Here is a 15477-nt window from a genome sequence, read left to right as displayed (position 1 = left end):
ACTAAACTGATAACGAGAGACCGCATCCATGTTGAGTACTGACTAAATCATTCTGGAACATGTTCAAAGCTTTGTTATACAATTTTTTTTCAATTTTTTTTTCAGAAGTTTGAAATAAAACAGCCCGAATTTCTCCCCGGAGAATGCAGAAAGGAACTAATTCATTATATGAGGCGTTAGAACATCATCTAAGAAGGTAGGAACTAGTCAAGGTTAGTAATTGAGAAGTTTGTCTTGTAGTGGAAGGTGCGATGGATCAAACATGCAGGGATGACCGCCAACGAACCACTAACAGTTAGTAGGTGGAAGGCGACAAAACGGGGCCGCTGAATGGCGGAGCATCAGGGTACCGTCCGCCTTAGCCAATGGCATTACAAGGCCATGGCTATCGGGGATAAACCAGACCGACTCCAGATAGGGAAGGCGCCCCGTACGTGACAACTTCGCTTCCATGTCAGTCAACTCAATCCTCGACCTCTGCTGGAAGCCAACCACAGCTTCCGCCCACGCCTACTTAGCCCATGCATTCGAAATGGATCTTCCTCCTGAAAAATCCGGGAGATTAGACGTTGCGCGCCTGTCGCTGTTTCCCATCCATCTAGAGTGCGGCCAAGCCGCGGTCTTATCGCGGCCTTTTGCCGTCTGATCCAAGCTTTGACTTGAGTAGCGAACATTTCATCCGCCGTGGCCGTTGCAGCTTTGTTCAAGATCAAGAGCACTATACTGTACGTACGAACGATACTTTAGGATCGGGTTGCCCAGAGGACCGGGACCTGGCTGGGCCTGATGCACGCAAGCCCTTCAGCCTTTGCTGATTTGCCAGTCTTCAGCTTGTATCCCACTGAATTGCAGGCAGCCTTGGCATTCCAAGACAGTCATGACCAGCGTCCTCATTCTGAACATTCAAGACCCCAGATGCAGAAGTCCATGTCGTTTCTGTATTGGCAGCTGCAGCCTGGAAATATATGCGGTCTCTGTCCCTCAGTGCGACACTGACTTGCTTTTTCAACTGCATGGCATCGATTAGCCACTAGCACTGGTGCTGTGCCGATAATCTCTTCACCATTGAGTCCTCTTGAGGGACTCACATGAAGGTTCTTCTTGGACTTTGTATCACTACCTCGCTGCAGTATGATCGTGCCATCTTCAGCCTCAATCAACAAAATGGATAGCAAATGGAAATGTTGATCGACTCCAGAGCCTGGAAACAGCCAAATGTCACATCATACAAAGATCTGGCTGGATTCACGCCGAACGGCCCAAAATCCTTATCCTCAACTGGTGCAAACACATATGTCTGATAACAGGAGTAGCATTCTCAACGGCCGTAGTTCCACCACCCCTTCTGGCTACAACAATACACTGCGGGCCATAGCCGTTGGCATGGAAAACACTCTCAATGGACGGCCCGATCCGACTCAAGGTCAACCCCTCATCTTCGTTTGCCATGTATTCGTTTATTCCTACCGCCGGTCTGATTCTCTTGGCCAACCACGCTCCGGGAGGTAAAGCAATGACATGTTGCTCTCTAAATCAGCCCCCTTGATGCCACAGGCATCAAGCATGCTCCTAGACGCCCATATTGACAGGAAGCGCGATAATGCCGACTTGACCTTGACACGAGTACTGTAGCCTGTATCGGTCAACTTGCACGTTGCTAGGCAGGAACCGACCGATATCGTCATTAAATGGCCCTGGTGACATTTTACTGGCGGACACAAAAGCCCGCAGCCCGCGAGCCCGCGAGCCGACGACCTCTGCCGCGTCGCCTTCTGCACAGATTTATCAGTTCTTGGATCATGATATGGGTATGCGCCGCCCCCTTCTCCTCACTTCGGGTATGGAAAGCTCTCATTGGCTCGTTGATAACCTGCGCATTCACCAACGCCCCCTCGGAACCTCTGGTCATGAAATCGATGGGCCTTTATTTTGACCCGCTCCACATGAGCTTTCGGCATTGCCCTGGTCATCGTATCTAGCCTGCCGCCAATAAACCGTTGGCTGACGGCTCCATAGATTTCGGTCTCCTGCTGTTCAGGGCGTGTTATGCCGCATCCGCGGTGCGTGGAGATGAAACCTTTCTTCGGCCTCACGTGTCGTTGTGTAAGGATAACTAGACCCGTCAGGGCATGAAACATAGCCTGGGCATATGACAGGGGTCCGTCGATCATTCTTCGCCTTACAGGTACTCCAGGAAAGTACAGTATGTCGAGCATTAGTACGTCAAGGCCCAGGCTGCCAGGGTTGAAAACCACCCGGCCATCGAAGCCTGTGTATGGGGGGCTGACAGAAGCGAAAGCTTGAATGATTGAGGTGCCGTGTCAATTGTGGTTGGTCGCTGCCTTGGTCGCTTGGCGATTGTGCTTCTATGCCTCACCGCGCTTGGATGTAAGTAAAAATTCCCGAATACACCTAGGCCAAGTTGTCAATCACTGCGCCAACACCTTTCGGCAGTGGACTGAGCGGTTCTCGCCGTTTCTTTTTCCATGTCAGACCTGGGGTTTTCTTTTGACGCATTTCGACTTCGTATCAGAGACAAGACTGTTCAGAAGTCAGGCACATTTCGATCCAAGTGGCTCGCTTTTGTCACTCCACTGCACAAACCTAGTCTAGTCTGCAGTGTTCCGTCTCTGGCGTCTTTCTTTCGTCAAAGCAAGGCTTTCCCAATCAACGCCTGTGTTTGTGGCGTATCGTAGAAGCATTGGCGGACGGGTGCTTGCATGCTCATGCACTCGTACTGGCGTCTGGAGTGGATAATACTGGTCTTCAGGCTCAGGGCAGCGTCCAAGGCCGTAGCATACTTGAAGCACAAAGACTACAGATGCCACTTTGTTATTTTCTGAGGCTTATCTCTGCGTCCACCAGTCAAGGCGCAATGGCCCAACAGCTAAGTATACAATGAATTGAAAATTATCAATAGAGACTAGCCTCGGCGTATGCATCTTGTTTCCGATGGCCAGTCTCTGCTGCCGTCTTGCGGCCCGTGAGCTAAACCGGGAATACGCCCAAGAAGGGCTCTTTGGAGCTTTGCTTGGTTCAGATGGCGAGAATTATGAAGAAATTGCAGCATAGCCCTGCACTTTTACGCGGGTTCTTGCTTTCAATTGTTACTGTGAGCTCCACTGGTGTTGAGGCTCTCCACAAGAGCTCAGCACTGATGGTTGTTGGACCACGCGATACACCACTCATAAGACCGTGGAAGCAATTTCAACTATACATGAGATATCCAGAAGCCTACCTTGACAATAACGCTGGGGCTTCTGGGCTTCCCATAATTTGCATGTCTACGTCCCGTTGTCTCAGACTCTGCACGACCTCAAATCCTTTTTCATTCGAAGTGCCTGCCCTCCGCCGGTGACCCCGAGTCTGCTGTTATTCCTTCGAAGCTTTCGGCAGACCTTCTGATTAGGACCTTGTTCCTTGCCTTCTTACTTCGCTCTCAATTTTGTGCGACATGTTCTAATAACCATCCCCTGAAGGCTCTGACTCTGACCTCCTCAGTCCATTCCTGTGCGATCCCAAGTCAGCCACCACTACTTGAAATCGAAGCGTGGGTATATAGACGGCCAGATCCTGCACTCGCGCGGTTGTGTCTTGCCTGGAGCTAATATCCCTCTGGTAGCTTGCGCTTTCAACACTGCACTTCCTGTTTGTGACACCATATTCGTTGATCAATACCATCATTCCGACCCAAGCCCGACGAGAGCAACTTATCAACATCCCATTTGTTGAAGGATAAACAGAAACACGACAACGCTCATTCAAGTTAATGAGTAAAGCAAGGGTAAGACACGGCTATTGTTTTCGAGTTCAGCACCGCTGCCCGCTTTCTGTCGTTACCGAATCCATGCACATGCTCGAAGGAATAGCATCAAAATATTGCCATGCGATTAAACCCTTCAATCACCTCTTGTACAAACCCTAGAAGCCTCGAGGGTATCTTGGCATTTGTGGCATCGTCCTGCCGTCGATAAAGACACATGCCATGAGTGATTTCAACAAGAATGGACTACTATTTCGGAGTCCATGGAAGGACAGTGCTGCCAAAATCTTACTAGAATTGATTCGAATGTATGCAATGGGCTTACAGCTCATATCTTGACAACGGCCACTAGATCTTCGAGTCAGTTTGAGCATCCGCTAAGCCCGAAGAATCTTGAGTTTTCTTATTCCCATTTGGCATTCCTGGTCACTCCAAGAGTATGAAAAGAAAGAAACATGAAGCTGACGCAGTCATAGAGTTAGGTTCGAGTAGAAAACGAGAAAAGGGGTGCCGCCGTTTTCACGAGTGATTGACGATTGTTACATTGAGAAAGCTTTCCTCTCAAAGCTCCAGGTAAGTTTCTCAAGATTCGTCGACGCTCTGGTACACGACTCATGGTAACCGATTGTCATCAAAGTGTCGAAGTCCAAGTCGCCAGTCGATTGCATGATCTGTTCGACAAATCCGACCAAAGGGGTGTCCGCTTGATGGTTAACGCCAAGCCATCGATTGAACGTGCGTATGAGTTCTCAAATCCCGAAGGTAAGATACTCTTCGGTACAATTTCTCAATAGCCTTCATTTGGGTCATATGTTATCTATGAAAGATTGGGCGTACAGAGCTCCAAGTTGCCAGCACTTTGCTTCCTCATGGTACGTATCAGAGTTTCGTTGGTCTTCATATTCATCGCCTCTCATCTCATCCATTTCTGGCATATCGGGTAAAGTGGCTACTTCTTCCGTCTGCGTGATACGCGGTACAAGGCCGCAGGCCTGTTCTGCAACTAGCCTTCAATGCATTTTTGTCTTGAGGCGTTTAGTGCAGACCAGTCTGCGGTAGACAAACGCCTCTTTGAGCATTGCCCAAGTCAAAACAAGTCACCAAAGGACCCAGACAAGTGTCCTTCACCGGCATGAAATGAGCAGTGTCATTCGGAATGCATTGTCATGCTCTGCCGTACTCTACATCTCATGCTTCGTGGTTGGTGCACCAAGGCAAGCAGGCCGAAGATCTTGTCCATGGCAAGAACTCTGTCTGAATTCCCGAGTTCCACCAGGTATGATTGCATAGCCTGTGGTCAGGGCGAACCATTCTCATATCAAAAATGAGAAAATTGAACAAACAATACACAGGGCTGTGGGCAAGAAACGGAGAATCACATAATAGCAAATGACCTTGACTGACACAAACTCAAGGATCCCGTCGAACACACGAGTTTGTAATGAATCTCCGGTTATTTACTCGACGCTGGAACTATGTTATGATCGAAGCAAGGAATTTAACGGCCCCCATAAAAACCATCGAGGCTGATTAGAACTTGGCATCAGTGTTGCAATCAAGTGCTAATAGAAAGTTTGTCGGATAGGAATACGAATCTTCGACGCCCACCATGGGCTACATGGATATGGCAACGCACACCGGAGAGATGAGGTTAGTCGTTATTTTCGTTAACTCTCCCTTGCTTTCGTTATCGCGTGCTCATATCAGGCATTGCTGGATGCCTTTCTATCATATTTGCAGAATGGCCATATATTCATGCATCTTGTAATCTATTGCTATAACCCTTTATGGTGCGAAATCTTTTGATCCCCTCCTTTTTCAGTTATTTGTTTTTATAGTGGTGTTCTATTCTTTTGTTCTGTTCTGTTTTGTTTTGTTATTTTCCCTTCAAGATAGTGAGTGATTTGGGTTATTCGCGAGTTGCGAGCTAGGAAATGGGTCTGTTGTCATCAGCCCAACCAAACCAGACTACTTTTACTATATACCCATGTCGATGACGGCAATGGTCAAGTATCAGTTCCCTATTCACTTACTACCTTTACCTACCTTTGAGGTTGCATTTTACTACACGTCGCAATTGCCGTTTCTCACGCATCACTTCAGCTGTGATTATGGCTAGCCTCAGTCTTGGTGGCGTCTTTAACAAGTCGTAATAGACAACTCGGGCGTGGGCAATTTACTATCTCTCGCTACCCTTGGCCGCCGCTACCGAACCACCCCTGTCGTTTATTTTCTTGTCCACTATCCATGTCTTGTACCGCCACCTGCAGTTCATTTAGCTTTGATCATCTTTGTCTCTTTTCTCTAGCATCCTGGCCAGATTTGTGAAACCATGGAATAAGGACGGATTTTACACGCGATCGATCACCTTATTTGCTGCTTGGGCTTTTCGGCGCTTCAAGTTCATTTTGCTTTTTCTTTTCTTTTTTTCGAGTGGATTTCAGAATATTGCAGGGTTTCATCACGACCTGGTTGGGATTGTTAGCAGCGAGTGCAGCCTTGTTGCCAACGATTTTATTGTCACACATTCCAATCCCCGTCGTTTAATCATTACGCAACATCCTCACCCAGCTCCCCTCTCTGAGCTCTTCAACTGTGTTCCCCATTACTGCCCAAGGAGACAACACCTGCGACGTTTATTCGTCTCTCCGAAGTTCCTAAGTCGGTCAGTGACGGTATTCGTCTCACAGGCTCTCGGTGCTTGCTTGCCGGCAGCCCGTTAATTCGGATCCCTCTCGGTGGCTTGGTCAAATCGCAATGGATAACTAGGTATTCTGGCTGTCTTTGTTCGACACAGACACCCGGGTGTGGCTTTCGCTACCTTACTCGGATCCTAGTGCCTAGTATCCTTTCCCTCCCCATCCAACCCGCTCACTGGCTGCTCTATTATTACCTTGTTCGCGATTCTGCTTACTGCTACTCCCTACCTGCTCTTTCCGTCCTTTCACACGCCCACTCATTATACTGCACTGCGCTGCACTGCATCTATTACCTGCCTCTACATCCCACATCCACTGCACGCCGCCCCGTGTCAACGCTCAGTGCCGGCCGGTGTCAGTCAGTGTTAGTGCCAGTGCCGTAAGCTGCTGCATAGGCTGCGAGGGCAGCCTCTCGAAACTGCTCGGCAGGCTTTGTGGCACATTAACGGCCGACGGTATTACCTGACGTGCGCCTCAAGCTGTGACACGGGGAACACTGTATTTTCAGGACATGGCAATACAGCATCTTTGTGGCCGCCTCTTTTGCCGTTGTCACTACCACTTCCAACTGCCAGTGCCGTGCAGTTGCTGTTGCCTACCTATTCACTCAAAATTATCTCTTTCTCCTTTTTCTGCTGCTTCTGCTCTCTGGTCAGCCTGAGGCCGTTTTGCTGATGAGGCGCCAGATACCCACAAGAGACCAGTACTTCTCTGACGATAGAGCCCTCCCAGCCCTCGTCGCTCTTAAACCTGTTCCATCCGCCAGTTCTCAGCTCCACCGCGCAGTACCCCCAGGACGGAAGTGCCTTTTTCCAGTCACAACCTACTGGTCATCACCATCTGTATCCGGGTATAGACGTCCGCTCTCGCCTGGGCTCCAAGTAAGTCGTCTTTCACTTTATCGTTTTTCAGCTCTGTAGCCTCTATTTGCTCCCCCCGTCACCTTCAACATTTTAAGGTGGAGATCACGTTGCAATTGCATACTTGCCTTTATCCTTGACTATTACCCAATCTTCGTCTTCCATACTTTCTTCCAACACAGCACCTTTGGGCTGTGTTTGATATGGCATTCACGAACAAGAAGCTCTTCCTAGTTGTGCAAAGCAGAAACTGACTGCCAACGATAGCACGACGTCCACGACGGGGATGGCATATCCCTATCCCCCTTCACATCGCACCCCAGGCCTTCCGCACCCTGGTCCCCAGATTAGTGCTCGAGAGCAGTACACCTCTGCAACGCCGGGGTTTAGGAGGCCTTCCGAGCATTCAGGGAGATCACCTTCTTTTGCCACGCAACCAAGAGGAAGACACCCTCTATCACCAACTACAAGTCCAAGCACAGCGTTCTCGGCTCCAAGCATGGGCTCGAGCGGGTACGGCAACAGGCCTACAGGGAACCATATCCCCCCCCTGCACGGTGTTCATATGATGGGAAGTCTCCAATACAACGATGGTGCAGGAACTCCTGTCAAGGTCGAAGTCAACGGGACAATTGACAAGGGTTTCTTCCTTTCAGAGAACGAATGGACATGCTACCGAAGGAACTACTTTTCGTGCATTTGTTCCTATTCATTGAGCCCTCACATACCTAGCGTCTCCATCCAGTATACCGCGACTGGTTCAACACAGCCAGTTCAGGTGTACGGATTCGCCATGTCCATCTCAGCCGTCGTCTCTGATAACGAGTCACACAACATTGAGTTGGTGCAGCACACACCAAAGAGAGACAAAGGACCCATAATGAAGCCCGAAAAGGTTCGCCTGGGCAGCAAGCCCCGCGAAGCTAGTCACCACCACCACATGGGCATGTTTACAGACTCAGTCGTATCCAACCGTCCTGTTTACCCCGACAATTTCAGCAATCAACCCGGCGGTCAGCAACTGCCTACAGAGCATACGTTCGAGCGAATTCAATTCAAGCAAGCCACGCAGAACAATGGGAAACGAAGGGCTGCTCAACAGTACTACCAACTGGTCGTCGAACTATGGGGTGATGTTGGGACCCAAGGTGGTGGCGGCGACCAGTTCGTCAAGATAGCCACACGCAAATCTGCAAAAATGATCGTCCGGGGGCGGTCGCCAGGACACTATCAGAACGACAGGCGGGGAAGCCAAAGCAGTGGTCCGGGTGGATCTTCGGGCAACCTGGGAGGATACACTGTCGGCGGCATGGCTGACTTCAACACTTCCATGATGGGTGGACCGAGCTACGCAACTGGTGGGTTCGATGCCCGTAACAGCCTCTACAGCGTTCGTCACCACGACATACCGCCCGAATCGATGATTCCCCAAGAGGATTCCAAGGCGATTGGTACGACTCGAGAATATCAGTATTATCCAGGGCCCATGTACGAAGGGCAAAACGACAGGATTGACTTGTTCAACCCTCGAACTGATCGGGATAATGTCGTATCGCATATGGCTACGAGTATGATGGTGAGCAGCAAGATCAAGCCGGATTATGACGGCGCTGCCCTCCCCAGTATCTTCCATCCACCAGCGCAAATGAATGATCGCCCGCCAGGACCCTTCGAAGGCAAATCCACATCGAGCGGCTACTATCCAATCCCCTCCTCGGGTATCAACATGACCATGACATAGCCAGTGCTGTCGTACATCGCTCTTGGAGACTATTAGGTCGTGTCCGTCAATTTTGAGCGAACGGGTGAGCACGAGACGAAACGCTACAAGGAGCAGGGAACGCTACAGGTCGTATCAAGGCGTTGGGGAATCAGCATCGGTCAAGCCTGTGGGCACTACAGAAAAGGAGATAAACGAATAAAGAGGCGATATTGCGTCAATACTATCGGCAAAGGTGCGAAAAGAGGCATTCGTATGGCATTAGCATTATTAGTACGGGGTTCGGATTATGGTTTTCTCAAATCTTTCGTTCGTTAGATGAGGGGGTGGGCATTCCACCAAGGAAATGGCTTCAGGGCATGGCAAGGTGGACGGAAAAGGAGAAAAAGAGTGAAGCATAACGACGTGTACGACTTGGAGCTAGGAACCTGACGTTTGATATGTTGAGGACAAGCAAAAACAACAAGGCGAGAATGTACGAGACAGAAGATCAGCGGCAGCGGCAACAAAACTGAGGTGAGAGATGAAAAGCCAAAGGCTGTGAGCTCGTTTGGGGGTTCGGTATTTGTTTGTTTTCTTGCTGAAGAAGGATACCCGGGGTCGCGTGCATTTCTTTTACTTTTACTTCTACTTCTTGTGGTCCATTTTCTCATGGACTTGACTTTTGTATTGAATGCAGTTGTCTTCTTCGTCTCCTGTCTCTTGTTGTCCTATCCTGATTGAAGTCCAGCCGCCTCCCGGCAGGCTGTGGGCGTATCACATTCGATGAAGAGACAACAAGGCAAGACTATGTATCGCCTGGCCCAGGGCATTTGTCCTGGTCAGGCAATTACCTATGTAACTTAATGGATGGTAAATGGCGTTAGGGACACTAGCAGAGATGGGGGTAATAGGGTTAAGGGATTTGCATATGCAGTTGAATGAAAGATTGCCATCGATTGGCCCCGATGACAGACAGTATCATACATGCTCTAACTCGCGGTTGAATGAAAGCCGGCTTACTAGATAAGAATAGACGTGAGACTAGACTAGGGTACCCATTGTACAGCACGACACAACCCAAGACGAATCTGCATGCAGGGTCTTGAGCTTAGGTAGAGATGGGTAGATTAGCACGTGTCTCGGAACTTTGATCCGTGCCTAGAATGGACGCGTTGAGCTAGTCAGGGTTTTACTTTCGTCTTTGTCTTGAAGTCTGTCTTGTTTTTCTCTTGACTTGACGTGAAGTGACTCGACTTGTTGGATTTTCCTTGAGCCGACTGCGACAGAAGGAATGAGACCATGTTGGGGGTGTGGACTTGAACCTGGTATTGAGTGGATGATTCGCAACCATGTCTCTTTCTGGCGACAACAGGAAAGAGACTCAACCAAGCCTCAAAATGAAGAGGAGGGATTCAGTCGCCTTGTTGTGATAGCCAACGACATGCTTGGTTTTGACACTGACAAGGAGTGCAGGATACGGTAGTGCCCGATACCCTTGTCATGTTTTTCCTTACTGGGTCAAGCCAACCTTGCTCCCTACACCACACACATCTCAATCTTATTCAAAGGTACGATGCATGCATGTGCTTGAATGTGAGAGAAGCAAAAGTACATTGCATTACAGCATTGTTCAGCAGCGAGTAAGGCCTACCTGGTCTAGACCTCTGGATTGGGCTAAAGCTGAGGGCTGGGGGCTAGGGCTCTAGGCTTTTGGGTTAGATTAAGGTTATCCCAAGGACGCTAAACACGTTTTACGAACGGGAAGGGGACGGACCGCTACGGTACGAGGCTCTAAGTACCTTTGACGTTGTAATCTAAGTTAATTTGGTTAGTATTGAACTTGACCAGAGTTGGCTAACTGCTCCATTGATGGAAATAAACATGGACTGAACACGACATGTCGGGGACAGAGCGGGTGTAAGCAAGCGGTTTATTAAACCACCATTTTTAAGATTTGATGGCAAAGCCTCTTCAACACAAAGATCCATAGAACGCATGCAAAATGATGGAATGGCATTGATTAAAATGGAAATGATCAACAATAGCGAAAAAGCATGTTGGTGTAGAGATGTAATGTATGCACAAGGATCGGCGTTGCCTATTGAGAGCGAAAGAGAGAGAGTGTAGATATGTATTTCTTTTTTCACTTTCTCTTTTGGCTTGGTCTATAGAGTGGAGTCGACTCGGAAAATTATCTAACTGCCTAGTTACAGACAAGACAAGAACAAAAGAGTGACATGCAATGTCGCAGGTACAGTACAGGCGAGCTAAAGTGAGTCTTTGGTATGGATTACAAGAGGTCGGATGCATGTTCAGGTACAATGTTGAAGAGCTGTTGGCTCAGGCTCGTTGGATGAAAATCAAACCACGTATGTGCTACGTACAGTACAAGGTATGTGTGTGTACGTGCGCGCCAGACAAGGGTAGGTAATAAGAGAATGCCACTTTGGATTGACGAGGTCTTATTGCCGAAAGCCTATTTCTATTATTAATCTTCAATTTGTATCGTGTGCACCAGATACTAGGTGAAGCTAATCTCGCATTCGGTGTGAGAAGCTAGAGGTCTAGGTACGAAAGCAGAAGACGATGGAAGATCGATCAAGCCCCAGGTTTCATTGCTACGTCACTCAACAGGTGACAGGTGCAGATGCGGGAAGGAGGGAGGGAGGATCGATAGCCTTTTGAGTTTTGTTGGGTTCGAAACGATAGCCTACTGCAATATTAGTGCAGTGCATCATCAACAACACCATCACCAAGACTGGAGACCTCATTGCCACTTCAGCTATCGTATTTACTTCTTTCCTTTTCTTTTTTCTTCTTTTCTCTTCTCACACATACGCATATAAGCATGGTACTTTCCCTACAAGGCAATCCACCCCCACCTCCATGTCGCCGAGTACCCGGTCGATGCATCCACCGAGAGCGGACAATTTCTGCAAGCCTCCATCTCCCCGTGCCGCACAACATGATACGTATGCGTGTGTATGTGGCGCGGGCGACCATCAGAGGCCGAAGAGACGAGGGCGCGAGTTCCTTTGAGTCCCATGTTGCGTCTAGATTCATTCCATTGTCCTCGCCTTTTTTTCCCCTATCTTTCGGCCTCGGCCTCGCGCTTAACCAAGACTCGTCTCTGATTCACTACTTAAGCGAGAATCAAATACTTGAGAGAGCTTCGACCAACAGAGAGAGAGGGAGATTCATGCAACATTCTTTCAGCCCTTCTTGGTTAACACGTAGGTTTGGCAGCGATACACACACATATACGTGCATGTCGACAAAGAAGAAAAGAAGAGACGGGAAGAAAAAGCAAACCATGCGAGTCAGAACAAGGTCCAACATGCAGAAAAGGTACAGGCAGAGGAGAACTTTCCGTCAGTCAGCGCCAAGAAATGTTGCCCGACCCTGGATTTGAGGCTCATGCAGGCGACTACACCGGTGAAGGACTGGTCATATCCCTGCTTGTCTCACTTTTGAGATGGCCCACTCATGAGGCCTTCCTCGGACGCCGGTTGAGGGACAAGAAATGCTACCAGCCACAGTCCCCCAGTGCAGCACATTACTGCTGCAGTATGGGGTCGAAAAGAGGGTAAAGGCATGGCTGGGGTCGTGTGACAGGCAGGCAGGCTAGGCGATTCTGATATGTGACAGAACAGCGTAAGACGGACAGTGAAAGTCAGAACGGTCAGAGTAAGTAAGAAAACAACATGATATGATTCAGGCAAAAGTTGAACATGGTTTGAAATGTTAATATGATGGACCACATCTATCAGTTGGCCTTTTCTTCAGCCTGCACCATTTTTATTTGTCTCCCCTCCTAGATACATTTATGCAACTCGACAACCAACTTGATATTCTACTCACACTAACCAACATTATACTCTCCAGATAGCATCGGCCATCTTTGCGACCATACCCATCTCAGCCGTATCATGTACCCTCACTACGTCCGCACCGCCCTGCACCGCCGCCGCAACTGTCGCCGCCGTTCCCCATGTCCGCTGCGCCGGCTCCGTGACCCCCGTGATCTTCCCGACAAAGGTCTTGCGACTCGAACCCACCAGCCACGGAAGACCTTCCAGCCCGGGCCAGTACCGTAGCTCCTCAAGCCTCCGCAAGATCTCAAGGTTCTGCTCTCCCGTCTTGGCAAAGCCGATACCCGGATCCAGAATCATCCGCCACCGTCGGATGCCCGCTTCCTCTGCCGCTACTACACGGGAGAGAAGTTCAGATGCTAGGGTAGGGATCAAACCTTCAGGATACGAGGTCAATTTTGTCATGGTCAGCGGTGTGCCGCGCATGTGCATCAGACAAATCGTCTTTTGAAGGCGGGCAACGGTAGAGAGCATGTCCGGGTCGAGCATGCCAGCGGATACGTCGTTAATAATATCTGCGCCGCTGGCAATAGCTTGCTCTGCGACGGACGCACGATACGTGTCGATGCTGATAGCCACCTCACGAGCTTCTGGGATCGAGCGGATGAGCTCAACAGCGGGCACAACGCGAGATGCTTCCTCCTCAGCCGAAACCTCTGGCCGGCCAGGAGCAGTAGACTGGCCGCCAATATCGATAATAGATGTTCCGTTGTTGACCATGTTCACGATGGTCTGTGCGAGGTTATCCCGATCATGACGACCTCCGTCTGAAAATGAGTCCGGAGTTAAGTTGAGAATACCCATGACATGAGTTTTCCTTTTACTAGCTAGAGGCGTCAAAGAGCCTGCCTTTGCAGAAAGCGGTGTCATGGAAGAGAGGGGCTCGCCCAGAGGCAACTCATTTAGATTATCCTGGATGAGCTTCCATGGTTTTCTCGGATCCAGTGATTTAGCTGGTACAAGTCTGCAAAACTTCGTTAGAAAACCTTGTTCGTATTGATCCGTCATTGTGACACATACTCGGCCAGGGGTCTTAGAACGAATTCCCGCTCCAGTATCCCGATATGGGGAACTTTGAGACGCTCATGGTTGACTGTCTCGTCACCATAGAGAAGAATATCCAGGTCGATGTTACGCGGGCCCTTGTCGATAACCTTTTTACGTCCCATATCGTTCTCGATGGCTTGAAGTTGATCCAGCAGAGCTATAGGTTCCAGTTCTGTCTCAACCTACATGATCGGTCAGCAATTAAGGCGACAAGTATTTTTTGATATACATACCTCACATGCGCCGTTGACAAAGCGATCTTGGTCGGTAACATACATAGGTTCCGTCTCCCAAAGACTACTGGTCCTCTTGACTTTGATTCCGCGACGATCCATCTCGTTGCACGCACGTTCAATCTCGGCAACGCGATCTCCCATATTACTCCCCAACGCAATATACGCAGTCCTCTTGCGCGGCCCACTGCTCTCACAACCACCACCATTGGCGCACGCACAAGCGTTACGTCTTGGTCCAGGCACGGTGTTTTGCGCAGGTGAGCGTGGGCGCACAGCTGCGATGAGAGATGGCTTGAGAGGCCGCGTTGACGTCAATGAGTGTCGCGACACAGTGGCGAAAGCCCGCGAGAAACTAGGAGAAGCATTATGGGGTGTGCTTCTGAGGCTTCGAGCAAGCGTCGGCGATGGAAGGAAGGATTGTCTCATGATGATGTTTCGCTGCTGCTACATCTCGACCCTGAGTCTAGTGTTGAGTGAGTTCGGAAATATTGGAGTGATGCTGCGAAAATTTGCGTTATCAACACGTCGGGTGTGTATATAGTGGCCTTAACGGTCTTGCCTTAGAAGCGAAAGCTTGAAGGAAGTATCGGCCGAGTCTTGCACATGTCGAGTATGGCGATGATTGAGAGGACTCTGACTAATCTTCCATAGGGTCCTTGATCGGGTTGTTGAAGGTTCCTGCTGACTGTTTTTAGATGTGCTTCTTCCATTTGCATGTGGTCGACAATCTTGTCACGAGACTTTTTAGTCTTGCTGACTACACCTTGCCTAGTACGGAGCACATGTCAAAACATGTTGGACAAAACAAGTTACCAAGAGTTCAAATTCTATCAAGTGAAGGGACTTACGATAGCAAGACAAGACTCACAATTTCATCAGATAAATAGACAAGCTTTTCATCTCGACGGAACTAACAGTTCAACCAGCTGCAGACTTGTAAAAGTGTTAACAAGCAGGCATCTTTTTGTCCCGAGGCACCTTCCCCGGATTTAACAAGACACTATCCCTAATGCGGGACAGTTCCAACTTCCCCCTCTCCACAATGACCTTTCTCGTCTCAGGAAGGGAGGACTGACTCCAGACCTCGGCATCGTTGCGACAAACATTGTTCCTGCAGAGCCCCCTCAAAACTTATTCTCAGCTGATCCCTTTTTATACCCCAGATTTCTCTTTTCAAGCGCCTGTTTCTCGTTCTTCATCAATCAACACTGCTTCCATCTCTACGCGCAGTCAGCTCCATTCTGTCGCGACACGATAGCTTCATACAAACGTACAAATAAACAGACAGACACCATGGC

General features: G+C 49.2%; 2 protein-coding genes across 2 annotated transcripts; one reads left to right on the top strand and one right to left on the bottom strand.

Annotated features, from left to right (window-relative positions):
* Positions 1-5372: 5372 nt before the first annotated feature.
* On the top strand, positions 5373-9063 carry EDB82DRAFT_547221 (uncharacterized protein; the record flags this gene model as incomplete). The annotated part of the gene is made up of 4 exons (XM_065609487.1): positions 5373-5413; positions 6608-6816; positions 7229-7343; positions 7590-9063. The coding sequence occupies 4 exons, from the start codon at positions 5373-5375 to the stop codon at positions 9061-9063; spliced, it is 1839 nt and encodes a 612-aa protein (XP_065464136.1).
* A 3833-nt stretch (positions 9064-12896) lies between these two features.
* On the bottom strand, positions 12897-14605 carry EDB82DRAFT_478280 (Dihydropteroate synthase-like protein; the record flags this gene model as incomplete). The annotated part of the gene is made up of 3 exons (XM_025728320.1): positions 12897-13860; positions 13917-14125; positions 14177-14605. 3 exons carry the CDS (start codon positions 14603-14605, stop codon positions 12897-12899), a joined length of 1602 nt encoding a protein of 533 aa, XP_025582700.1.
* Between the last annotated feature and the right edge of the window lie 872 nt (positions 14606-15477).

The sequence above is a fragment of the Fusarium venenatum genome, assembly GCF_020744135.1.
Source record: "Fusarium venenatum strain MPI-CAGE-CH-0201 chromosome Unknown EDB82scaffold_3, whole genome shotgun sequence".
Taxonomy (NCBI): domain Eukaryota; kingdom Fungi; phylum Ascomycota; class Sordariomycetes; order Hypocreales; family Nectriaceae; genus Fusarium; species Fusarium venenatum.
This window is presented reverse-complemented; position numbering and strand designations above follow the sequence as displayed.